General features: G+C 28.9%; 2 protein-coding genes across 2 annotated transcripts; one reads left to right on the forward strand and one right to left on the reverse strand.

Moving 5' to 3' along the window:
- Positions 1 to 325: 325 nt before the first annotated feature.
- Positions 326 to 9,042, forward strand: LOC145194797 (pre-rRNA-processing protein TSR2 homolog). The gene is made up of 5 exons (XM_090080175.1): positions 326 to 2,266; positions 4,833 to 4,924; positions 5,029 to 5,193; positions 5,327 to 5,378; positions 8,853 to 9,042. The coding sequence occupies exons 1-5, from the start codon at positions 2,098 to 2,100 to the stop codon at positions 8,915 to 8,917; spliced, it is 543 nt and encodes a 180-aa protein (XP_089936301.1). The 5' UTR covers positions 326 to 2,097; the 3' UTR covers positions 8,918 to 9,042.
- A 2,205-nt stretch (positions 9,043 to 11,247) lies between these two features.
- On the reverse strand, positions 11,248 to 25,882 carry LOC145181561 (uncharacterized). Its single transcript, XM_090080174.1, has 22 exons — positions 25,525 to 25,882; positions 24,392 to 24,479; positions 24,192 to 24,227; positions 24,009 to 24,044; positions 23,420 to 23,734; positions 23,267 to 23,302; positions 22,506 to 22,589; positions 22,112 to 22,152; positions 21,812 to 21,917; positions 17,794 to 17,813; positions 16,445 to 16,544; positions 14,579 to 16,252; positions 14,472 to 14,500; positions 13,788 to 14,048; positions 13,094 to 13,157; positions 12,829 to 12,980; positions 12,634 to 12,705; positions 12,258 to 12,351; positions 12,118 to 12,176; positions 11,768 to 12,021; positions 11,587 to 11,635; positions 11,248 to 11,467 (listed from the first exon to the last, which is right to left on the reverse strand). Exons 1-22 carry the CDS (start codon positions 25,590 to 25,592, stop codon positions 11,395 to 11,397), a joined length of 3,711 nt encoding a protein of 1,236 aa, XP_089936300.1. The 5' UTR covers positions 25,593 to 25,882; the 3' UTR covers positions 11,248 to 11,394.
- Positions 25,883 to 27,623: the final 1,741 nt, after the last annotated feature.

The following is a 27,623-nucleotide window of genomic DNA, read 5'->3' on the forward strand; positions in this document are numbered from 1 at the left end:
AAAAATAAACAAAACTGGTACCACTCCCAAACAAAACAAAACCAATACTATGCACTCCTTAATATAACTTATTGGTTTGTTTAATATTCAAAGATAAAAAATATTTTGAAAACGCATTACTATATAGTTTTTTAGGAGACCATATTTGTTAGTTAACCACCAACCCATTTATTGTTATCATGTGTTTCTCTTTTTGTGTCAACCTCTTTTCGTACTGATGATTATAATATTTTTATGAAAGTTGCTATGCGCATTATGCGAACAAGAAATTACACATAATAACTTTGAAAATAGTTTTCCCTCTTGTGCGTGACGTAGAGTTCGTAATGTTACGTTGATACAATTTATGGTGCCGTCCTGTCAAACGAACCTTAACTTTCAACAACACAGTAGTCTGCCATCTGAATAAATTGAACTTAAAATTATTTCTACACTGAAATATACAAAGCTACAAGATTAAAAAAAACAAACTGCGGTACCTCGCATGCCTCATGTTATTTGGTTTTAAACCTTTAAAACATAGGGCAAAATTGCTATATAATTAAGACCGTTAACCTTTTCTCAGTTTTAAGTAACAAACTTATGTATGAATATAAATTTATCATACCAAAAAAGTGATTTTCTTGCTAGATGAACAAAGTGGGGACTTTTTGTATCCAATTTGACTATCAAGCAGAAATATGCCACTTTTTCATCAATGCATGTTGACTATTGGTTCTCAAGATAACTATAGTTTTGCACTACCATTTTAACATTAAATTCTTCTTTCATTTTTGTAGAGTGAATAGTTGGAAGAGATAAGTAGCAGTTATCATTATGGAGTAAAGCACATTTCAACCTTCAGGTGGAACTGTCTGTAAACAGCCACCGCTCTTCAGGTTAATATTCTAGACTCTGATTTAGAGGAGTAGTCCAGAAGTGTTACTCCAGTACACAAGTTCTTCATTGTGATTGAAAAGGAGCCCTGCTTCTCTTGTGTAATAAACTGTTTGTTTCATATTAAAGGCCGTTTTTTTCTTTAAGTCTGGATGCTAAGAGTTCAGATAGTAACTTTAGGAGATTCAGGTCTTTTATCCTCATTGAGCTCTTGGTGGGAGAGCTGCTGAGTTGTTGAAGTAAGTTCTCATATTTACTTTCACTGCTGACATCTATGTTTATCCAAGTCCTGCACAACGTTTGCATTAACATGGGATCCATAAAGCTAGCACATTCTAGTGAACATGGCTTAAGAAATTCTTCCCTGTGTGACAAAGATTGCTATTCTGATTTCAAATTTGGATATATCCACACGTGCTTCTTATAACATATTGTACTCTGAATGTGAAACCTTTCACATTCAGTACAAAATAAATATTTGTCATAATGGTTTCTTGACTCCCTATAAAATGCACCAAATCTTAAAATTTTAACTGTTCCACTTTTCCACTTTAACACTCTAAACAAGTTAAGCATACCAAATGGATAGTAAATTTCATACCAAAAAATAGAAGATATATCACAAAGTCAGTAGTAGTTTTTCTTTTTTTCTACTGAGCTTATTCACAAGAACTGTAATAAAATACGTTAGAGTGATTCAGGCTTCCTTTTCATAAAAACTCCTCTCTCTCTGAACCTCATTCTCCGAAAAAAAGAAGGAAGAGCAGAAAAAATGATGAAAAAGAAAGTTAGTAGAAAATTTATCATGCATAAACATTACATTCAATAAAAAACTATGCAACAAATTATGAATACATTAGCTCTGAAATATACAAAATTAGTTCAAACATTGATAAGGAAAACCAGAAAGAGCATTTTGATAATAGCTAATTAAAAAAATCAATAATATCTGTAAAACAATAAAAATCTAATTTTATCAGTATTTTCTTTTTAACGAACACATTAAAATTATTTTCTTGGTGCAAATTTTTTTTTTTGGTACTTTTTTTATACTTTCAGCTTTTATATTTTGTTTTATTATGTAAAGTTTCTTCGTTTCAGGTTTAAAAGGTGAAAATTCTGATTCTATTAAGGTTGTGTAATAATTGTCTTATAGATAAACAATGCTTCAGTGTTTTTCTTGACTACAGCCAATGGTAACAGCAATACCCATGGTTAAAAATGGCAGACAGTTTAAGTTCTAAAGATACATTTGCTTTTGCAATCAAAGCAGCATTTAAATATTGGTCTGTTTTACAAATATCTAGAGAGCATGGTTTTGGTGGAAGAAACTCATTTGCTAAGGAAGAATGGTTATATGATTCAGTCTTGCAAATATTTACTGAAAATGGTAATATGTAAAATGTATGTATGTATGTATGTATGTATGTATGTATGTATGTATGTATGTATGTATGTATGTATGTATGTATGTATGTATGCATGTATGTATATTTTGAGCTATAAAATTATCAATCTGATTAATGATTAATTCCGTTTATTGGTGTCTAAAGATTTCAAGGAATCTTCCTACCATCAAATGTTTTATTCTCTAATTTAATAGTTGGTCATTATATATTGTGATAAAAAATTAAATTTCAATTTGAGTCAAGTATTTGACCAAATACTATCAAAGTCTACCTGCTAAAGTATTGAATCCTTTGGTTGGTATAAATGTAGACGTGGTACTACATTTGTTTATGTTCTGGAGTAGGTTGAGAGTTAAATGAAATTTCACAAAAGTTCAAGAAAGCAATCAAGATCTTCACACAATTTTGAAGCAATTGGAATTAAACAGTTAATACAGTTATATTTTGTTTATCTGAAGGAAAATATTTTTAACATGTAAACAAATTTTGCCATCAATTAAGATGAAATGTTACAGGAACTGGTGAATGACCACCACATAAGAGGATCTTGTCAAGGAGGATTAGAAGAAACTACAGCTGTTAATTGTATTGTGGCTCTACTTTTGCAAATCTTTCATTTGTCCCTTGGGAAAGTTTTGTTTTTCAAGAATTTTTTTTTGACAATTTTTTTTTTTCATTTTAAAAAAATCTTTTTTTTCAGAGATAAAAAAAATATTAAGTATAAATATTCACAAACTAACAACAGAAAAACAAATAAAATATTCTTATTTCAAAAAGTTAAAATTTTACCTTTATCAAAAATATACTTCTACAAAACCTTTAAAAAATGTTTAAATATGTTAAAATATATTTGATCTTAGGACCAGTCTTAAATCTGCTCTGATTTTAATTTAAAGTTATACTTCTGTTCTTATATACATGTTAAATGCATAACTACAGTGGGTTTTTGTCTTTGAAAGTTTAATCTCATGGATTAACTACACTAGATAAAACTTTAGCCATGGAGAGTTTTATGGGTCTCTCAAGGACCTCATCAACTGTCCCTTTAAATTGCGTACACTGATAAAAGATATGAAGCTAGTATAGCAGTTTTGTAAAATGTTATATTAGCTCTGCTTTCTTAATTTTATATTCTTTTATTAGGTTTTGTATTAATATTCTTTGTTTAGGAAATTGAATAAATTCTATTTTTATTTCTTTTGGCAGTTATAATAAAGAAACCAAGTTAACTAGTTAAGATAAAGAAACTGGCTCAGATGGAGTTAAATCAAGTATAAATCTCAAAGCATCCACTTGATGTTAGAACCATTGCAAAAAGCTGTTAGCAAATCAAAGAATGTTGTATCTTGGTTATTGTCAATTCTTTTATCACTGCCACTCTTTGAAATTTTTGCATTATTCTCCAGGAGTAAATGAGACAGCAGAAGCTGTTCTTCAGCAAGTCTTAGTTATGTGAGTTTTTCATTACAGGAATTTGTTTTGGTATCACAGCAAGCACACTGGATCAAAGTATGGAGCTTGTCAACCGTTAAAATATGCACTGAATTACAATTTAATATATGCATTGGAATATTCATAGATCTAAATTTATTTTCTCCAAGTAGTTTAGAGAGAAATGAAGTAAACATCATTCATAGCCACCTTTCATTTATTCCTTCTAAAGTTTGAACCCTGAAGATTGAATTGCTAATCAAGGGTAAAAAAATGTTACTGACAGTTTGTGGATTTTAAGCCACTAAGTGTTTGAACAGATTTATTTTTAACATTTTTTCAAGCATGGTTTTCTTTTAAAGTACAGTGGATGCCCCTAGGAATGATAGTTTGAAAACTGACTGAAAAATTTTGCAATGTTGCGAACTCTAAAATAGTGTCTATACATACTTGGTTGGTAATTCAATTCAGAAAGAGCCACTATTGCCATTTTTTTCATCAGTGCTATCAAGTGGTGATAAACTAAATTTTTTTACAGCATAATCTAAATACAGGTCACACCTGATTACTAATTTTCCATCCAGTGAAGCTTCATGTATCCCTTTTGTTTGAAACAGCTTGGTTTTCTGAATGCACCAGTGGATTTAAATCTGGGCAGGGATGTAGTCATTTCAACAGTGATCTCTTGAAAACCTGTAGAGCCTTTATATTTTATTGTATTTCAATTAAAAGTTTGTAACAAACAAGTCTCAGGATTTTAAAAGTTTAAAAAAAATTAAATTAAAAGTTTGTTTGTAACAAACAAGTCTATTTTTAGGATTTATCACACCAAGTAACATTTCACTTAAAAGAGAAAATAAATTCTCTTTTAAGTGAAATGTTACTTGGTGTGATAAATCCTAAAAAAAAAAGCTTTTTAGTTGATGGCCAGATTTTTGGGGACCCCAAACATTCAAAAGTTTGATTGCATTAGGAACTTATTTTTAGTAAATTTAGTTATGAATAAATTTAGTTAAGTATGCAAATTTAAATTCCTGTGGTTGCTCTTCTTATTAGCTGAACTATGTACTTCTATTCAAAGTTTTATTTCAAAAGAATTAAAATTCTTTTTTCTAGATAATGTTTATGCTGAAGAATTAGAAGATTTTATAAGTGAGGCCATCTTTAATGAATTTGATACTGTTGTTGAAGATGGATCATTAAATGTGGTAAGATTGTTTAAATAACCGATTAAATAAACATTAAATCAAAAATAAAATAAATATTATCAAGGTTGGTAATTTTTAAACACAATTACAAATATATGATGTAGCTCTGCAGGCAACTATGTGGGTTTTATGATATGTGCAGTAATCAACAGCATCAGAAAGTTCTTGAAGAAATAAAGAGGCTGGAATCAGTTCCAAGAAATGTGCCTGTAGTAGCAGTTAGTGATAATGATGAAAGTGATGAAGAAAGCAACATGAATTTTGAAAGAGTAAGTTCATGTTGTTTCTGTATAATTTTTCCAAATAATAGGATATCTTACAATATCTTCCATGATGACCATGATGTTTTGTTTTGATTAAAAATCGAAAATTTATTCGTTTTTAATGTGAACTCTTTTCCAGCCTCCAGATATCAACGCTCTGATAAGTGAAAGCACAAGTACACAAGAACAAGGTAACGCTAATTAAAAATACATTAAGAGAAAAAAAACTAAAAATAAACAAATGTCTATCACTAAATATCTTTAATCAAAGTTAATATATAAAAAAAAGTTAAAAAAAAGCTGCTCATAAGTTTAGCACACCTGGATTTAAGTTTGCTTTAATAGCAAGATCAATAAGGGATATGTCCACCTTTGTTCTTTATGCATAGTTCACATCTTCTTTTAATTAATCGAAAAGTTTTCGGCAATAATCAGTTGATAAGCTGTCGAACGACTCTTTCAAACTTTCTCTAAGATGTTCAGCTGATGTTACGGGAGCTTTAGTGAGTTTGCGGTCCAGTACAGTCCATACATTTTCGATTGGATTAAGGTCAGGTGATCTAGCTGGCCACTGAAGTACCTTAATGCTGTTTTCTTGAAACCAAATAGTCACCGTTTTCGCCTTGTGACAAGGAGCGTTATCTTGTTGAAACTGCCACTCTGACTCATTGCTAAAAAAATTGTCTCTAGTCGGGATTAAATGATTTTCAAGCGTTTCGATATATTTATGTTGATCCATACGACCATTGTATAAGTAGCAGAGACCTGGGCCGTCATAAGTGATGCAACCCCATATGCCTACCGAACCTCCACCACCTTGTAGTCGTGGCACAATGAAGCGACTACGAAACATCTCATTATAGTGTCTTTGGATAATCACCCTGTTCTTTCGGTTAATAGCTGTAAAGTTGGATTCGTCACTGAATATTATTCTTCTTAGTTCATAATTAGTCATTTTCAAAATAGCTCTACAAAATTTGATACGTTTTAACCGATCAATTGGTTTAAGCAGTGGTTTTTTAGCAGCAACGTAGCAACAAAGTTTTCGATCAATCAATCTTCTATTTACAGTTTGTCTTGAGATATGATTTTTTAGAGCCAAGTTCACTTCTTGTGCAATCTCTTTGGCTGAGTATTTAGGGTTTTTTCTTGCAATTCTATAGATACTGTTATCATCGGTGATGCTTGTAATTCTTGGTCGTCCAGATCGGTTTTTGTCTGCAGCAGTACCAGTTTTTTCAAATTTCTGATTTGTTCTGAGTACACATGAACGAGATACAGACTTAAGAGTTCAATCAATTTCAGAGCTGTTGAAACCACCAAGGTGTAGTCCTACAATACGCTGTTTTATTTCAGAGCTAATTGATTTTTTTCCCATCTTATTGGTCACATTATGGACAAAATTTAAGCGAAAAATACCAAGTTTATTTCAAATGAGGTAATACATACTATGTATATCTTTGAAACTTTTGTTCAGTTTTGTTTATGTAAAAATGGATAGTTAAATTTACTTTTTAATAAAATTTTGACGTCAAAAAGTAAAGAGCTGCAGTTAAAAGACAACAGAAGTGCAAGTGTGCTAAACTTATGAGCAGCTTTTTTACACCGCTTTAATTAGCGGTCACTATTTATGTTAAAAATAGATGGTAAAATTAACGTAATTTTTTTTTCATTTTTTTTTTTCTATATAAGGTTTGTTTTAATTAACTGTAAATAAAAAAAATTGAAAAGGCATAAGAAGTTTACCGCCTAAAAGTTCAATTAAAAGAAGAAAAATGAAACTTAAATCTTATGTGTGCTAAATTTTTGAGCAGTATTGTATTTCTATACGCTCATCATTGGTAGTTAATGTAATTTTAAATTATCCTAATTGAAAATTAACTAAAAGTTTAAGAGCAACTGGCACAATGCAGGTTGTAGTGTACATACAATGCTGAGCAAATGTTTGGCCCACTTAAGATTTAGATTGCAACATTTTCTTTAAAGGAAGAGTTTAAAGAATAGCTAGAAGAGCAGAAAAGGAGTAGTTACTAAAAACAATTGCATACATACAACATCGCAACCTCCTTAACTCTTTATTATTCTTTATCACACATCCACGCTTAAAGGAAGAAGGGTCGTCACACATAATAAGCGAAAAAATATATGCATGCATGTACATGTATTGACTAAAAATAAAGTAAGCAACTGAAACAGAAGTAAAAAAGACTGCTCAAAAGTTTTGCACACTTAAAATTAAATTAGATTTTAAGGCAGAGTTGATAAGGAATATGGCCGCTTTTATTCTTCATACAAAGCTCAGACCTTCTGATAGAATTGAAAAGCTTTTGACAATATAAAATTGATAAACTGTTGAACGACTCTTCCAAACTTTTTCTTAGAGGTTCCACTAGAACTTTGGTCATTTTCGATCCAGTACTGTCCATACACTTTCGATTGGGTTCAAATCATGCGATCAAAGTGGTTGCTAGAGTACCCGAATGTTGTTTTCTTTAAACCGAACAGTTACTGTTTTTGCTTTTTTACTGAAATGTCCATTCAGGTTCTTCGCCAAAAAAACACAAGTTAGAATCAAACAGTTCGCATGCATCTATATATCTACAGTGGCGACAAAATAAATAGCACAGATTGATGTTCAATATGTAATGATATATTTTCCAGAGATCTGAGTTTTTGAGATCTAAACTTTTTCAGCCGAATAAAATATTAATCTTAGGAGATAACATTACTGAGTAAGAAAAGAAAGTAACTTAGTTAAAAAAAAAGTACAATCATATAAATGATTTAGAAGTACAGAATTAGGGGGCAATTTAAATAGCACACCCTGTAAAAAATTATTATTTCGTCCTTTTGCTACCATAATCATGGAGGTTCTTTGTATAAATAATTTAGAAAACTTTATTAGAGGTAAATTAATATTTAGTGGAGTATCCTTTTGAGTCAGTAACTGCTTGACAACGACAGCCCATTGTCGAAATCAATTTTTGGCATGTTCAGGCGTAATGGCGTCCCAAGCAGCCTTTATTTCGATCCAAAGTCGATCTAAATTTGTTGCAGTTGAGCGGCTTATGTTACTGTCAACTTCCTTTCACAAACTTTCTATCGGATTTAGTTCTGTTGACTGTGCGGGCCACTCCAATACATCAATCTTATAGCGTTAAAACACATTTTAACACTTTTGGCGGTGTGCTTAGGGTCGTTGTCTTGTTGGAATTTCCAAATCAAAGGGAGATTTTCCTCGGCATATGGCAACATGATCAATTGTCTCTTGAATTCTATGCAACGGGCCCACACCACACCATGAAAAACTGCCCCAAACTATCAAATTGCCACCACCATGTTTTACGGTCTTAAGAGTATACCGAGGGCTGAGTTCTTGGTTTTGGGGACGACGAACATATTGTTTTCCGTCGGATCCAAAGTGATTAAACTTAGACTCGTCAGTCCTAAGCACATTTTGGCAAAAACTTAAATCCTTGTGTACGTGCTGTTGTGCAAATGCCTAGATGCCTAGCCCGCCTTCCCCTCTTGGAATCATGGCGCAGATTGAGAGTTAATCTTTAAAATATAAAATGAATTGTGTATGAAAAGTTTAAAGCATTTTATTAACAGTACGTGCAAAAAGGTTTGTTTCGATGTTAAATAGAAATTTACTTTTTATTTAGAAATGGAAATAGAATCAAACGATGGCAGCGATTGGGAAATTGTAAGAAGGTCAAAAAAGCGTTAACATCTCATTGACTGAATTCACACACCAATAATATCGGCATGTGAACTGTAATACCATTTTAGACTTCTTGTTTTATCTGTGAAAGAATTACACTCCAAAGACAAATCTCTTTTACAGAGATACAATCATTTGTGTTTTTCTTTTGCATATATAACTGCTTGTTTTGTTGTTTGTTTTTTTTATCAAATTCTAATTACGTTTGACGCAGAAATCTTAAATTTAAATTCCTTGAATTTAAGTCTTAAATGTGTTAACGAGATTATTTGTACCTTCATTTCTTCCTTTTACGGTTTCCAAAGTCTTTTCAATAGTGAAGGTGCTTCTCTCCGGGGTTTCTAATTTTCCATCGTTGAGCAAACTCACAATAGTAAAAGTTACTTGGGGCATTTCTGCTCAATCCAAATTTCGTGGCGATGAAAAATTCAAATTTCAGAAAAATGTCTGTTCGGATTCCACATTAATATATTTAAGAACATTTAAAACCCGTTTTGAGAATTTTGAGAAGTCGGTCTCTCTTGGATATTTATCTTCTTTTTTTATTGCCAACTCCAATTTTATTTAAATGTTAAAGCAGTTTCCTATCATAATATAATTTCCTCTGTTAAACTACTTTCAGTTATTTCGAATTCCAATTTTTAAAATTTAGGGGAACATGGGGTAAGATGACGAATGGGGCAAGATAAAAACATGTTGTTATCTTCAAAACTCAACTAAATATGAAATCTGACTGTAGCTGAGAGGGAAGTAGATTACATCTACTAGATTAATTTATGCTTTCTTTATAAATATTATTTTCGTAACCAAAGATAATTATTAAAAAGATTTTTTCCTATATTAAAGGAAAAAAAAAATTTATCCACTTGTTTTTGATTTTATTTCATCATTACATCACCAGCCAAAGGTAAGCAAGAATTCCTCATTCAGTTTGTTCAATTTGTAAGCCACACAAGTAGTATTAAGTTATGATGACTTATTTATGTAGAGTTCTGAGTCATTTTGAAGATTAAGTAGCCTAGGGGCAAGATGACTCGTTTGTCCTTTCGCCAAAGTACATGTTTTACCATAAACCTATACTGTAATAACTTTTGTTTAGCTTAGTCATTATTACATTGCTTTATTATGCATTAAAATATTTTGTTTTGCATTTGCTTTATTTTGTTGTGTTGGAATTTGCTATAAACTGATTAGTAGACTTTTTTTGCATAGCCCTATATAAATATATAGTTTAATCGTTTAAAATATTACATAACCGTTTGTATTACGTATCTTATTAACAAGAATTTATGATATCGTGTTATTTGAGAAGGTAATGGTGTAATGGAGTTTACTTTTTTTTAAAATCGCTATCTTGCCCCGCATACGGGGCAAGATGATAATTTGAGGTAACTTTGGTTAATGAGTTTTTTCCAGGCTATTTATAATTTTTATATGGTTTTTTTTATACATATGGGACGCATAATAATTTTTTTTTCCACTTTTTGATAAAGTTTTACTTATTGAAACAGTTATTGAATAAGATATAAGTGCTTTTCAAAACGTTCGTAATCTTGACCCATGTTCCCCTATATTCTTTTAATTTCAATTGAAACTTTGACTCAAATAGATGTCTGAATAGAGGTACATCTTTATTCTAGAAAGAAGACCCTCTTAGTTCTTTGCTGAAAGGTGTAATTTGGTTCTTAAAATTCATGATCATTTTAATTCTTTAAATTTATCACGAATTTTAACGTCTGCATTTTATGGATTTATATCTTTGAATCAAGAAGAAAAAGTCTTTATCACGCATTAATCGTTCCTTAATTATTCTGCTTGATTCATGAAATTGAAGATGATTTGTATTTCGGTATGAGCTTATGCTGTAAGCCACCTTATGCTGTACCGTAATAATAAAATTATGTGGAGTTACTTTCTATAACGTTAGCAATTTATTTTTTTCGTTTGTCAATAAAAAGCACATAACGTCGAGTGAAAATCTTCTTGTCGTAATTGCCCCACTTCTAATGACCTTATGCAAGGAACCTTTTTATTCTCGCACCGTAAATAGTCATGTAGAAGAACCTTTTTTAGGAGTTTCATTTTGTACCAAGTGAATATTCTCTCTAAAACAAATCTGCTAGTATAGGTCAAACCCTTAACACTTCTTCATTTTAAAAAATTCTCTTCAGCTTAAAGTTTTTATAAAATCAGACTGGCTGAACATAAACAATAAGGAACGTGATGAATGAAACTCATTTTAAGGACTTATTTCACGGATAAACGAAACTTTTTTGTAAGGATAAAGAATTAAGAAAAAAAAAATTTTTTTTTAAGTGATTCAAAATGGAAACGACTTTTTCTACATATTTGTATATTTCTTTGAAATAAAAAAATTCTCGCGCTTATTGCGTATAAAACCTCAACACCAGAGAAATAAGTTCAAAGACCAATGTCTTATACTTTTCTTAACCAAATAAATAACATTCATAACTTTTTGCTGCTCATGAAGAAAGAGACGACTCTATTACAACTTGCAGTCCAGTACTGATGTAGTCAACCACTTGGGCCAAAGAACTAAAAGCACACAACTATAGATATCTTTTAATGTTCGTATTTTGAAAGTTGTTACTTATATTGATGCAAGTAAATCCTAACGTTCCCTACACTTAAATCAATAATTCAAAACCTATTACCTATTTAGCGAAAGAGGACCAGCTTTACGAGTAACGTCATCTATAAAATCTATAAAAAATTTTGCATGATAAAAAAAAATTCATAATTATAAATTTACATTTTTCTGGTTTTCTCTACAGCGAATGAAATTTTAATTGATCTTCTTTAATTTCCGATAACAGAAGTGAAAATTCAAATTACCTTCACAGTAGGGTATTAGTATTTCTGCACTGCTCCATAGTCGATGAGCCTCCATTAAATGTTTGGTAAACTCTAGATATTGAAAATTTTTTTCGTGCATGTCAAATGGAATGCTGACCATGCTCACACCAGAGCTCATCTTTCCATCATTACTTCCAACACTGCTGGAGCTACCAGCGCTTCCACTGGAGCCGACACTCCCACCCGGGGATGGGCCAAAATTTGGTGATGAAGGCAAAGGCGTACTAGCAAATCTAAACGATCATTGAACTTATAGACTAGAACCGCCGAGAACAAAAGTAGAATATAATTGTAGGATGACACATAGATTGACGTTTAATTTTTTTTACCCTTCCGATGGTTGTTGATACGAAGAAGGGCCAGTTATTCTCGATAAAGGTTTATATTGCTAAAATAGATGCATGAAAATCAGTTACTCTTTTCAGTAAGAAAAAAAATTCTTGTAAAATTGTCAAACTTTGATTCCTACCTTAAAATACTCTGTGAGAACTTTTCTTACTCTCCAGATTGAATCACTCCTTGTCTTAAAGAGTTTCATGTGTAACATACTTTGAAGGCGAAAGCTGAAAATAAATTTAACCCTAACAAGAGTAAACCTCAAGATTCAGAATCTAAATAAAACACAATTTAAGAGTTTTTTATAGTGATTTTCATTTTTACGGTTTCTTTCGGTTAAAAGACACTGAAACACGTTACCATTTATTTTTACGCGGTCATTTTATTCAGACACCATAACTCAAATTAGAAAGTTGCTGAATATATGTTTCTTACATTCAAAATTAATACAACTTATTTTTAAAAAGATGGCGGCATAGCTTCAAAAGAATTAGTAATGTAAAATTTACCATAAAAATAAAAATCTTCGATCACAGTTATTAGAATCATTTGCTTTTCGTCTGTAAAGCTCGACCACATAACTATTCAAGGAAAAGAGTTATTTTCTATAGTCTAACACATGAAGAGCTCAGATGATAAACAACAAAAAAACGAAAAAAAAAAAAAAAAAAAAAAAAAACATGAAACCTATGAAATAAACATACTCAACTAAACGTATACAATCGCCGCAAATACGCATCAGTTCGTCAATTCCTTGCTTTGTTGACAATTTCCCAGCTATCTCACAACCAATCAAGTACTTAACATAATTAAGAACTGCATCTGTATAGGTATGCGCGCGTTCCACAGGATTTTTCTATAGAATTTTAGAAAATTATTCAGAAATAAAACAGTAAGAGTCAGATAAACAAAAATAATCCTGACGAAAGAAATATATACACATTTTGAGGGCATGAAAAAAAAATTTACTAGATTATCTGCTTTTCTTTTCTTCATAATACCTTCATTAAGAAATGATCGGTACACTTTGTATCTGCAACAACAAGGGAGGGAAAAGGACTTTAAAAATGTGACTTAAACCTGTCTAAAAATTAAAAAACTTAAATCTCCATTCGAAACCAGAAAACGAAGATTGCGATTTTTATTTTGTTGAAACACGATAGATTTCATATTACGATAATCTATAATCTCTGAGCGAGTATGGTCAAATTTCTTAGAATAAATAATTATTGCTACAGAACTATTTTTTCCCCACAGAAACGTAAAACTAAAACAAGGAAATTTATTTTATACAAAAGAAAAATTTTTTGTAAATAGAATTCATGATGATCCCTTTCTTTATAATCAAGTTTGAGTTTTAACTAAGAGAAATGATCACAGAAGTTTTTTTAAAAGATTTTTAAAATCAATTTCTTTTCTTTATGAAATAACATTTTGAAGGAACTCCAATAGTTTATTATTAGTTTCCATTTTTAAATAAACAAAGCAACATTTTTACATATATATTATAATAAACAACTGTACTTGCCTCAATCAAACCTTTCAAAAATCTAGTTAAGACAAATATTCTTGTTTATCTCAAACTTGCACTCCTATAAACTAAGTCAATGCTAAAAATCACTGTTGTTTTTTCTCAGTTACAAAAAAAAAAAAAAAAACTTACCCAGAAAGTTTTAAGGCATCTTTCCCTGAATCCGTATTTATAATTCCACACTCGCTGCATCTTTTTAAATTGCTATCACTTTTTTTATTATGTTTAAATGCTAACTCTGTTTTAACATCTTTGGGAGGACGACCACGTTTTTTCTTTAGACCTTCATTAGACCCCTTTACAAGACTGTTACTAGTAGAGGAGCAATCAGATAGTACATCATCTTCATTTTCCAAAGCATTTTCATCTTTATTTGGGAACAATGTCTGATCACTAAAATTAAGGTTTAGAATTGGTAAAAAATACACAATTCTTTTTAACTGACATTTAAACTGACAAATTACATATATATAATTTTATACCAGAAATTATATACATATAATTTCTCCTATAAAATTGTTAAAATTGCTTTGCTTAGCCAATTTTTCATTAAATTACTTAATTGAAGTTATAATGCATGGCAGATAAACATCTTTAATGTTTTTTAAAAAAATTTGGAACCAGCCTCAAAATTTTTGTTATCAGTATTTTTTTGAAATTTGTTTTTAGAGAAAAAGAAAAAGACTCGAAAAAAGTTTTACTCAGAATTTACTTAAAAAAAATTTTTTTTTTTAGAAATTTTTGCAACTTGATTTGAAAATAAATTTTATTTTTTTACTAAAAAATAATTATCGAGAGTTTAAATAATGATCATACCTTTGTTCTACTGATTTGTTGAACAACAGCTAAAAAAAACCATACAAGTGAGAATTTAAAATTTTTTACACTTTGATAAATAAAAAAACTAATCAAATAATGAGTACCTCAACTTTTGGAATTGCTGGGTTTCGCTTTAATCTTGATAAATTAATTTTTACTAGAAGTTCTTCAAACTTTAAACTATTTGGAAGTTTGAAAGCTTCTTTTGAACTTTCACTACAACAACTGTCAGTATCATCATATTTGATCTCAGAGATTTGCTTAACATCTATCAGTTTTCGTTTACACGGTGATTGAAATTTTTCAACATCTAATAAATCATCATTAGTTTTAACCAAAACACATTCCTCTGCAGCAGTACTTTTTTGTCGTTTCTGATTGTTTTTCAAACTTTTTAGTGTTTTGTCTTTCAATTTGATCTTTTTCAAGGAAATTTTAACAATTAATGACTTATCAGGATTTAAGCTTAGTGTATCATAAGATATATCTGATTTTAATTTTGGCTTTCTACTAGATGCATCAGACTCATCCTGACAAATGAGTTTATTAGTTTCTTCATTTTTTAAAACAACTACTTTATCTGGAGAAAAACATGGGCCCTGCAGTTGGGAAAAGTCAGGAGGCACATTGTCAGATTTGCACTCTTCTACTCTTATGTCAGTAGTTGACTCGTTTATAGAGTTTTGAAGTTCATTTTTAGTATCATTAACTATTTGAAAACTTTGTTCAGCAAGTCTTTGTGTATTATCATTAATATCTCTTTCAATAATAGGTTTGTCGATGGCAGTTTCTTTTACACTATATAAATTTTTTTCACTAACATAAACAGTTTCTGTTTTCATGTTATTTATTTCCATATCAGTATTACTACTGATTGTATGAAGCTCAGGCATTTGAGATAAAACAGGAGAGTTATGCAAAGGAGACATATGAGGTACCCATGATGCTTCATCAGTAAGACTATTCACTATAGAAGTCATTGAATCAATAGGAGATTTGGAAATATTTTGGTTAGAGTCTGTGTTAGGTAAAAGAGTTGAATCAAGTGATGCTTTAGTATATTGTGAATTAGTTGTATATGCATATTCAGGATGAGTTTCGACATAAAAGTCTTCTGCTATCCTTGTAGACTTACTTTTATTTTTATCTTTAGTTTCATTGCTTTTATTGCCTGCTACATTCCTTGCATCATCATTTTTGGTTGATTCAATTGACTTATTTACAAAAGCTTGAATGCTATCTTGCTTATAGTTTTTATTTGAATTAACTTTTTCATATAGTTTATAATCATCTAAAGCTTGCAATGAATTTTCAGACTTTAAAGAATTTGTTGTGTCTTTTGATGATTTAAAAACAGCCTGATTACTTGATGATTCATTATTCGTATGACTTAAGGATTCATCTGCCACATGACTTTCACCATAAGACAAGTTGCTTTGATTTAAAAAGTCAAGCTCATCAAACAAATTTTCATGTAATGGGCTTACAGTCTTTTCAATTTCCATGTTAAAAAAACTCATATGATTTTCAATGCTTGGAGAATGTGTGCCTTGCATAATAGATAGTGGTCTTTTATCTAGTGGACCTATATTGTCATGGTTACTGTCTATGAAAGTAGCTTGTTTTGTGTTGTTTAAATTTAGTTGAGTGTTTGAAGTTAAATTTATCTCTGGAACTATGCTTGTCGAACTTAATTTGTCTGACAAGTAATTATTGTTATAAGAAGAATTTTTTTCTGAATTAAAGTTGCTACATTTACTATCCATTGAAGCATTGTGCTAAAGAAAGAACTTACTCAAAGTTCTGATGAATTAATAATCATAACAAATTAAAATTTTCTAATAAAATTGTTCACTATTTCTAAGTGAACAACTTTAGTAGAAAAAAAGATAAAAAAAAATTTTATTGCACAAATTTCTGAATGAAAACTGTGCACTAAACAATAAACTATTTTAAGTTTTCAAATTTACTTGGGTATCTTCTTTATCACTTTCAGAGTCTGATGAGCTAGAGCTCTCTGAATTGCTATCATTACTTGAAGAAGTTGATGACATTGAAATTTTTCGTGATCTAGAAATTGAATAAGAACCTTTTTAAAGTAGTTTTTTTTTAATATAAGAAAAGTATTTGTCATAAAAATAAGTTTTTGATTTTCTAGTTATTTATTTCATCAAAATAAAATTAATAAAGCTAGTTTACAGCCAAAAGCTTTACTTTGTAATATTTTATATTGAGCAATTTTGAAAACAAATCAACTACAAAAATTAAGCAAATTACACCTCTTTTTAAACATTAAATAGGTTTACTGAAGCAGAACCTAATAAATTTGTTTATGGTATATATATAAGCAAACAAGGTCATTAGTATTTCAAGTAAAAACCTGCTTATTCTGAAAATCGATAAGTAGAGTTTACACTAGCTTTTTAACAAGCATAATATAAAAGAACTTGAGGGGTTTTTTTTTTTGAAAAAAATTCTTTAGCTAAGAGATGGAAATTAAGTGTCCTAACATTTTAAGAATGATGATTTTAGGATGATGGGTTTATATGCTGAGCTTTAAAATTGATAAGTAAAACTTTTTCAATTCCTTATTTGTAACTTTCCTGTTTTAAACTGTTTGATCCCGCAAAATAAGTTCCAGTTTTTGCTAATAAAATTATTTTCTTGTAACAAGTACTACAGTTATATGCTATTCATGACAAATTGCTTAAGCAGCAAGTGATATTGAGGGATTTTGTTGCGTAGATTTTTGCATTCATTTACTTTCAACAAATTCTAAAATTTTGAAGACTAAATGTCAGGAAACTATTGAAATTTTGAAAGATTGTTCGCAAAAATGCTATTGATGCAAATTTTCAAAAGGGGAGCATCATAATATCTATAAACTATTCAAAATATTTCTAATCACTTCATTTGTTTTTCAACTTTACGCTAAAAAACCTAATTAAGCCACTTTATATGCACACACAGATAAATGTAACCACAAATGAAGTTGTTCAGCAATTAATTTCCTCCAGTCATGACTAGATTATTTTTTATAATCATGTTACAAAATAAAAATTTTTGCATTGACTTTATTAAAAATATTTTTTTCCCTTTCAGACATGGATTAAATTTTTGGTAAGCCACTTGGTGTTGCATTGTATTATTTACTAATTAATTACTAAAGTGGAGCTTGAAAAATATTGCATTAAATATTTTATGAGCAAAAAAAAAATGTAAAAACACTGTCTAATATTAATATATGAAAGGTTTATTTTAAGAAGTTTGAAAAAAAGGCATTTTTAAAACCTGCCAGGAACTTCATAACCATACTCACTTTGTTTGGTCTTGCTGATCCTAAAAAAAAAAAAAATCAGATAAATTGTCAAAGTTAAACGAATAATTTTGTGTAAAATTGAATAAATTTGCATCTACCTCATAAGATCATGAAAAACTCCTTTGTAAAAAGATGAGCATTAACTTATTTTCAATAGCACAAATATTTAATGAGTGTCACAAAAATAATGGCACATTTTTATATTTTTTAGCTCGCTCATTTTTTTTGCTACTGGTTGTTTTTTTTCTCTAAAAAAAGGTTTATATCTTTAATTTTAACAAATATTTGTTTTGTTTGATTTTAGATAACGAAGATTATCAACTTACAAAATGTACTACTTACTCAGTACTAAAAAAGGTGACACACCATCAAAAATTTTCAATGATTTAAATGGTTAATCTTCATACAGTCTGATTGTGCAAAATGACCAAGGAGAAAGTTGCTATTGACTTTTATCACTCACCTGGTCAATATCTCACCTCAAAAACCACACATAAAAAAAATAGACATTTGCAAAGCAAAAGCTTGTTTTAATCAGAAGAAAAAGATGTCCCTCAGAACAGTAGCCAGTGAGATTTCAACTTCAAAGAATTCAATTCACCAAATACTTTTAAGTGACCTAAATTGTCAAGCATACAAGTATAGGATAGAGCTGCTACCTATTGATGAAAGTGAAATGAAAGTGAGGTTCTTTGTAGAAAAAGAAAAGGCAAATTTTCTTAAAAAAAGTAGACTCATATCACTAAAACAGAGTGAGATTTGTAAAAAAATAATGTGCCATTCCTTTTGCAACACCTGCTATATTTACTATAGTGGCATAATGCATTCCAAAACTCCAAGATTTTTGCTTTGATGCTAAATTATACCTTCAATTTGAATATTTTTCTTAAAAACAATGTTCAAAGGTGCTCAAAGATTTTACTAGGTTTGATGTGGCATTACCCCTTAATGCACACACTCAAATTAACTTGAGCATCAACACTTTTTAAATATAACACAATTATAGTAACTCTAGTGATATAATAAATGAAAATCTTAATTTTCATAATTTATTTGTTTTTATTGTAAATATTAAACAAAAATATAATTTACTAAATAAAACATTCATTAAAAAAAAGATTTTTTGATTTTTTGATTTTTTTTTTTTTGAAAAAAAATTGAATGTTAAACGGCTAAATGTTAATCAAGTGTTCTAATAACCAAATAAATTAATATTAAATATCTAAGTTTAAAAAAAAAATTCAAACTTGGCTACTAATGCAACACTAAAAGTCATGCCATTCAGATTGACTAGTGATCCAAAAATAACTTAAGTGCATGTTAGGTTAAAAATGCTTTATTTATGAAGCATTAATTCCCATGTCTGATTCATGGGGGCTGACTTTTAATTTTCTAATAAAAATAGTTCCATAAACACTCTGTTAGAGACAAATCTCTTTATTTTTAATTTTTCAGTTATCTAATCACCCTAAACATACATTCAAACTAAGCATGAATTTCCTTCTCAAGATGCAAAAAATGGAATATAATTGTTTTCCATTAGACTACTAACAAAACACTTTTTCAAATTTGGAAATAATAAGTTTATTCTGTGTATTTACATTACACAAAAATTTGCCAGGAATAATTCTTACTTAATAATAAATATTCAATAATCATTCAATAAAAACTGCACAGTATACAAAGTAGACATTACCTGACAAACTTTATATATATTTATTCTAAATATTTGTAAGTATTTAATAATTATTTGAAAACCTGAAAATCAGGTAGCATGAAGATAATTCAACCATTCCAACTCATCCTCATTTGATTCAACTTTATCAAAAGTGAGCCACCTTTGTTACAAAGATAAGTTTAATGGTTTTAGTAGAATAGCAATTCTGTAAATATCTTGAAGGGTTAGAACAAAATAACATAAGGTATACAAGATAAACCTTTTTTTTTTCTAGAACCTTGTAACTTTGTATGTATAAAATATACTTCAAATGAATTATTTATAAAATTTTGTTTTTTATTCATTATTATTTGTTAAAAAGTGAAAAACCAAATAGCAATACTTAGTGCTTTCTTTTTCCTTCCATTTTGCAAGTTTGAAACAGACATACAAAAGTCATCAATGTTACCTCCTCTCTATCTATGATAGTTGAAGTCATTCCAGAACTAATGCCAAATCTGGAAAAAATCAAAGAGAGTTTTATATCAAGTAACAAGCAACTGTACAGCAAATTTAATGTCACTGGAAGGAAGGTTGAGCAGTGTAGCAGCAATTGAAGATTTCAAGTACAGAATTTTTTCATGCATAAAGTATGTTGAATTCCAGAATGTTGGAACATCATTTTTGAGCCCAAGCCTGTCAAAATTGTTCGTTTGAATATCTTGCTATTTTTTGAAACTCAGTTAAGAAATATCCTAAATGAGAATCAATTGGTTGGGATCAGTGTGCAAAGCTTTCATCATTTTTCTATCAAGCTTACAGCACTCTGAATTTAAAAAAAGTTCTTTTTTGATCACAAGTTGAAGTGAATGATTTAGACACTCAGCAGATTTATAAACACACTCTGACCTGTGTGTTTGTAAATCTCTGAGACTTTGGTTTTCAGCTCCCACAATTGTGCAACATCCTCATCTAAACTTAAATAAAATCTTGGTTTACAAACTTTTTTAGTTCATTACTGTAATAGTTTAAACTAAAATTTCAGCCAAAATCAAACAAGTAGAAGGTTGCCAAAACAGAATTTTTGGTTTAAGCCAAAACCAATAAATTTCATTGATAATTTGTAATACTTTGTTTCAAACTTTGTTTTCATGTTTCTTTTTTACTCCTCTTCCTCTTCTTTCTTTCTGCTTTTCACCATTTTTAGCAGAAATAGACTGAGCTCTGCTGATCAACTAAAAAATCAGGATCAGTAACCTGGAATGTTCTTTAGTTGTCTTTGTACAAGCAATTGTAGGGGCAGTAGATTCTTTGCAAAGTTCCTCAGCCTTTAATTCAACAATATCTTCCTAAGCTTAAAAAGGAACCTAAAATGCTAGAAATGTTATTTATTAGAGCTTCAACAGAAATCATTTGTTGATAAATGGTTTCCCAGTGTTTGAGTTTGATGACATCAGTGGTCTCAGGGCTTTGTTTTCCAAACAAAACAAAAAAAAAATTGGTGCTCTCAAATCATGAAAGTAATTACTTGCTTTCATAAAATTTAGATTTAAGCATACTCTCAAACTTTATTTATACACTAAATGTATAAATTCATTTATAAGTATTAGCTTTATGAGGCATGCCATTGAAAAATATAAATTAATGTTTTAACAGTGAAATTATTAATGGATAAGAGCATTATAGTAAAAATATTTTTGTTTGCTTAAAGTTCAGATCTTGATATATTTTAATATTTGAAATTGCTGTGTTTGTTGTTCTTAGACAAACCATTTTTTGTTTGCATTAGTTTAAGTGATTTTTAGGAAGATAAAATCCTTAGTTCTAATACCAAACAAAATTACATTTGTTAGTTAATACTGACTAATGTAAATTTCAGTGGCTTTAAAATGGTTGAAACTAGAAAGTTAAGAGGAAACAATTTTGATTAGGAGCATACTCTAACAATATTAAAAAGTATAATATGTAAACATTAACACAAAAAAATGTAATATTTTGCAGCATTTTGATTGGATATAAGAAATAACATTTTGTAGCATTTTAATTGGTTATAAAAAACAATATTTTGTTTCATTTTCTTTAATATACGTACAATAAGAGAAGTGAATAATAGGTTAAAAGGTCTTTTTTTCTTATTAAATCCATAATATCTGATGTACTAAAAAATCTTTTGTGGAGACTCCTTTAATGTAAATGAACAGAGTAAACTTGTATGGTAGATTGAAATTTGAAAAAGTGTTTTGTCTGCATTCTACTTTTCATTATTCTATTGATTTTAACTAAGCAACAAACAGTATCACCAGTAAAACAGATAAAATTGTACAAGTAGTTACTGTTAAAAGAATTTTGAAATTTAATTACCTTATCTTTACTTTGATTATAAGTTTTAGTTGATGCGTTGTAAATTTCCAACTCGTTTGGTTTTTTTATAGATGTAATGCTGTCATCGTTTGAAGTAGAATATAAGCTAAAAGTAAAACACACTCTACAAACATAACTGTACACCACAAGCAATTGTTTAACACATGCAATTGCATATGACATATAATTGTATACTACACACAACTGTTCATCATACAATTGTGCACCTTACACAACTGTACACCACACACAACTGTACAGCATATACAAACTTATATTCAAAAAGCCTTTTTTTTTTACCTTTTTTCTACTGTAGGAGGATTATTAGATGCAGTATGCACCTAAAAAGATTTTAAATATTTTTTATATCACCTAGTTTAATAATACCTTATTGAAGTATTTTTAAGATAATCCACAAAAAAAAAATTTATAAATAAATGCAAGATTTAGTATATGATACTATTAAAATAAAACTAATTTAAAAAAAAAAGTAAAAAAAGAAATTAAAAAGATAACAATAATATGATGAATAATGTAACAGATAACAATAATATGATGAATAAGCTGAAAGTCATCAACAAACAGTGCAACCTAATGTTATACCAACCAAAATACCAATATAATAATACTAATATAATACCAACCATATACTTTTTGTGCATTATCTTAAAAATACTCTCTGGAATTTTCTTACCTTTGAAGAAAAAGGAAAAAACTCATTTTCAGACCGAGGAGTTTGAATTTCAGTAAGTGAAGGTGGCAAGCGCTGTGTCATCTCCTGAAAAAAAAAATATTTCTTTTTTAAAGTAGTCATGATTAAATAGTACTTTAAATAACTAATATTTAAAGATAAATACAAAAGAAGAACAAAAATGCGTCTAATTTTGATGTTTTTTTAAAATACAAGCAAGTAAATTTAAGCCTAATTTCACTGTTATCTTTAGACTATAATATTTATAAGTTGTTGTTTGTTTTTTTCAGCTATAATGAACTTATCTGTTGAGTTCAATTAAGATCAGTAAGGGAAGCAAAAAACATTTTTTAAAATTAAAAAGAAAAAAAAAAAAAAAAAAATTTCTTTATTGTTGGGAAATGGAAAATTAGCCTTGCATTTAACAATAACATTCACTAGCAAGAGCATTACTTGCTATTTTTCTCCTAACAAGCTTCTGACACATGATGAAGTTGTACATTCAATAACTATTTTTGTAAAACATAATATATAAAAGTAGGAGCCATCAATTCGGTAACATAATGTAAAAATCTTAAACTAACTTTTACTAACTAACAGAAGCCATACTGAAAACCTTTAATTTGGTGCATTTAATGAATATTTAGAAACAGAAAGACATGATATATTACAAAATTTAAGAAGTAATTACTTCTTAATTATACTATGTAGGTATTATGATTTCCAAAGAAATAAAACAACTAATTGATTTCACACTTAAATACCTTCAATATGATTTCAACTTCATTTGGAGTTTTACTCTAAAAATAATTAAATAAGAACTTCTAAAACACTTATTTGTCCTCATTAAAAAAATTATTTTAAAAAATTTTAGTATTTCTACTTAAGTATTAATAATAAACAAAAAATATTCTTACTTCTAAATCTTTTTTTGTTGGCATCTTTAACTTCAAAACATCTGATTTTAAGATCTTATTCTCAGGCCCGCTGGTTTTTGCTGGTTCCAAAAAAGTGTGGTTGTTTTTCTCAACTTTACTTTCTATAATTTTTTTAATAGGAATTGTTGAAGAAATCCCATTTTTTCCAGTTTTGATATACCCATTATTTGTGTTTTCAAAGTCAATATCTTTCACTTCAGGGGTACCTGGCACAGTATTATCAAGTCCAAGATACTGAGTTGTTTCTTTTCCTTCTATCAAGTTTGCAAATGTTGAATAGTCACCCAACACATGCTAAATTATTTTTTAAATTACTCAACGACAATAAAACAAATTTACTTGGTTCAAAAAACTTATTTTTTAGAAGAAAAAACTTTTAAAAACAAGATTCTTCTTTAAATGATGATTTTTTTACTTTAAAAGATTGTGCATCATTTTACAACATCAAAGTAATTTACTTTAAATTTAAATTTGAAAAGTAGATTTCAAACTTCCAAAATATTTTAAAATTTACTTTTAAGAGTTTCATACCATTTTTTTATTAAAAAAAACAAAAAAACTCTATTACCTTAATAGTACTGGAGAGGAATGATTCATCTTGTGGCTATAAAACCATTAATTGCTTTATAATATACAGATTACTACTTTTGTAAAATATAAAATCATTAATTGTTTAAAAAATGTAAAACTATTAAAAAAAAGAAAAGTAAAAAAAAGATAAGTAAAATAGTATATAATAATTTAGACTTACACGCCTTGGCTCTATATTGAACATGCCATCAAGCCTCTTAATTTAATACAAAACTTATTAGGAAACAGCGTTTAAAATTCTGCACATTGAGTCACATTTTACAGAGTTTTTAAAATAAGACAAAGGCAACCATATAAATATTCATTAAAAATGGACCATTGTTAAATATTTTTATAAAAAAAAAATGCTAAAAAGAAAACCTTCAAGGTTTGAGATGTAGCTTGTGCAGTAGCCTTTTTATGTCTTTCTTTCATGGCTTGCTCTTTAAGAAACTTGATCTCAGATAAGCTAAGAAAATGTGCAAAGTATTTCTGAAAATAATGTAATTTTTAGTTTGTTTTTTTTTTTGGGATGGAGGGAGGGGGAGTATATAAGAAAATTTTTAAACTTATAAAAACAGTTCTATGTTAAATAATTTATTATGGGATACACTAGGACCTCCTTAAGTTAAAGACACCATCTAATAAAGCTAATATATATAATTTATTTTATTTGCAAATAAGCAATCTTAACTAATAACCTAATTTGTAAATTTCTATAATAGTATTCCTGGAGTACAGTGGAATTTCTTTTTAAATAACATAAATTATTGTTATAAATTGATGGAAAGTTTACGAATATAAACCTTTTGTAATTGTTGTTCTGATTAAATTTAAATTACACATGTAAACTGTAAATAAACATACTTTTTATATTAAGGTCTTATTTACATTTACTTAAATTGCAATTTCATACATCATCAAACACAACCCGTTTGTTAAATGCATACAAGTAAACCCAAAAATATTTAACAGATTGCATATCTGATTAAAGGTTGATTACATACTTTTTGATCCTATTTTATAAAAATTTCCCACTAAACAATTTAACTATAGTATCTCTATTTAGCTATAATAGATATATCTGCTAAAACTCTAAGGTACATAGCCAACCAAATACCCAAATACCTTGGTAATAATGCTGTATAAGCTAATTATTTAGCAGGATGACTTCATGTTTGATATAATCTCAAGGCTACTATTTTAACCAATAAATATTTAAAAATTAGAGAAAAAAAACGTAAGATAGTTTGCCTCAATTGACATCAATTGATTTTTATTTTTATTACATTTTTGGTTTATCAGTAAACATAACCACTATTTTAAGTTTCCAACAAATAAACTCCAAGCAATGCTTTTTTTACCACACTTTGAAAACATAATTAGCTAGCTAGCTAGCTGGTTGAGTGGATAGTAAGTTTATTTGTAATAAGATGGTATCAGTTATTTATTTTGCTTCCCAAATGCACACTCAAGATGTAAAAGCAGAAAGAAAGTAGCATTAAAACAAATACCTTCTATTGGACATATTTCTATTACTACTGCTGCTCCAAAGAGGATCTGATATATGATCTCTGATCATAGTAGTCAGTTATATATGGGTAGTAGATGGATAGCAAGGTTGAAAACTAAAAGCGATCATGAAATAGATATTGCTTTTTAAAGTAAGAATGTATAATACAAGTTGATGGCTGGTCATAACCCATGTATAAAAAACTCAAGTTTGGTTATTTTGTGCTTCAAATTAATTATTTCGTGATATTTAATTGAGCTACATCTTAATGAAATAACATAATTCTGGTTCCGAGACAAAAAAAAAAACATTCGAAGAAACATTCTTTGCACCAAGTCGGCCTCCGAAAAACTAAGGGTAAACTTACGCTAATAATTTAATTTGAAAAACGATCAAAACGGTTTAAAAAATGATTTTAAAAATTTGTTAAAAGTATTGCTTTAAATGCTTATAAAAATAAGAAATGTTGTTTACTTCCATTATATTAGGAAGCAACAGAAACATTTTTCCGTTTTAATGTGTTATGGTTGGTGATCATCAGTTTCCCAAAGCTTTTAAAGGAAACTGTTGCAGTTTCATTCATTTAAATTAGAGTATGATAGGTGAGACCGGCTGATGAGTCTCTTAATAGTTGTTTTTACTGATATTTTTTGTCTCGATCTCTTACAAATGATATGAAGTGAGAAGTTAATGAACTTTTTTTTTCAAGATGCTCCGCTGCGTATGTTTATAAAATAAACAAATATCTTCTTAGAAAACTTCAAAATCGTTTCACTGGCTAGAAAGAGAGATTAATTTTCTTTTGTAAATGAAAACTTATTTTTGTATGTTAATTGGAAAAGTGGTATATTAAAACTTTTTTAGGGTCCGGTTAATTTTGCGTCGAACTTCCAGGCATCGTTTTGACAAAAAGATCTGGAAAGAGAATACTTAATTGTCATGAGAATAATTCCAACAAATACCTTGACAATAACTCCAGACAATATCAGCCGTAAGAAACTATAAGTAGATCCTGACCATTGACGTTTTTTCTATTTGTGTAAAGGAGGTTATAGAAATAGGTATTAAATATTATAAAACTTATTTAGATTAAAGTGCCATTGAAATCTTGCAATTGGTAAATTTTATTAGCTTCCAATAACTTCAAAATAAGAGTTTTTTAGAATTTAGTAAATAAAATTTTATTTTTGCAAAATTTTGAAGATAAGATTCGTCGAAGAAAAGAAATATAGAAATATAAGAATAAAAGATAAATGAATATTAGCAGCTGAAAAGAAAGTAAAAATCCCCCGTTTTTAAAAAAATACTTATAAAAGTAATTCAAATTAGATTTGCTTGTTGCACGGACACAAAAGGTTTATTGAAAATTATATAACATTTAAAAAACATATAACAGTAGGGTACATATCAAATTACCCAAAGGCATTAAACCATGAGCCTTCGGCTTTTCTTGAACTTAATTTCTTGAATCTTTTATAACCAATCCAAATGCAATGATTTTGCCCGAGTCTCTGACAGATAGGAGTATTAAGTTGTAATAAATAAACAAAAGTCAACCTTTTTAAATGAAAGATTAACAATAATAAGTAACTTTCAGTTTTCATCTGTTTTTAGGTTGTTCGGAAGGGTGTTTCTTAAATGTAGTTATTTAAATCTTAAAGAAAGTTGAAAAGATAAATACAGTACAAGAGTACATTTTACAATTAAAAATCCAATTTAAAAATTTTTTGGCGGTTTGGTATGTGTTTGCTCTTAAGTAAAATTACATTAAAGTAGTCAAGGTTGTTTTTTTTTTTAAAATTACAATAAAGTAGTCAAGGTTGTGGAAAACTAAAACTGTTAAACAAAGTTGTAATGCTCTGACTTGATCGAAGATGACCTTCTTTGATTAATTTCCCCTTCCCCTACTTCTTCCCTTTTCCTTTCCAGCTTGTCTTTCGGTTAGCTGACTGTTGCCGGAATTAAATGCATCTTTGAGCAAGATTTACTGAAAATGCCAAGTCAATATTTTTCTTAAACTTCTTTGTAGCTGCCGCTATTAATGTTGAAAAAGCAGGAGAAGGTTGAGACAACCTTTTCTTTATCTTATTTAGGTCATTG

This window comes from Hydra viridissima, unplaced genomic scaffold (assembly GCF_058129835.1).
Source record: "Hydra viridissima isolate aposymbiotic clone 2 unplaced genomic scaffold, HvirCarnegie_v1 scaffold_2, whole genome shotgun sequence".
In the NCBI taxonomy this organism is placed as follows: Eukaryota; Metazoa; Cnidaria; class Hydrozoa; order Anthoathecata; family Hydridae; genus Hydra; species Hydra viridissima.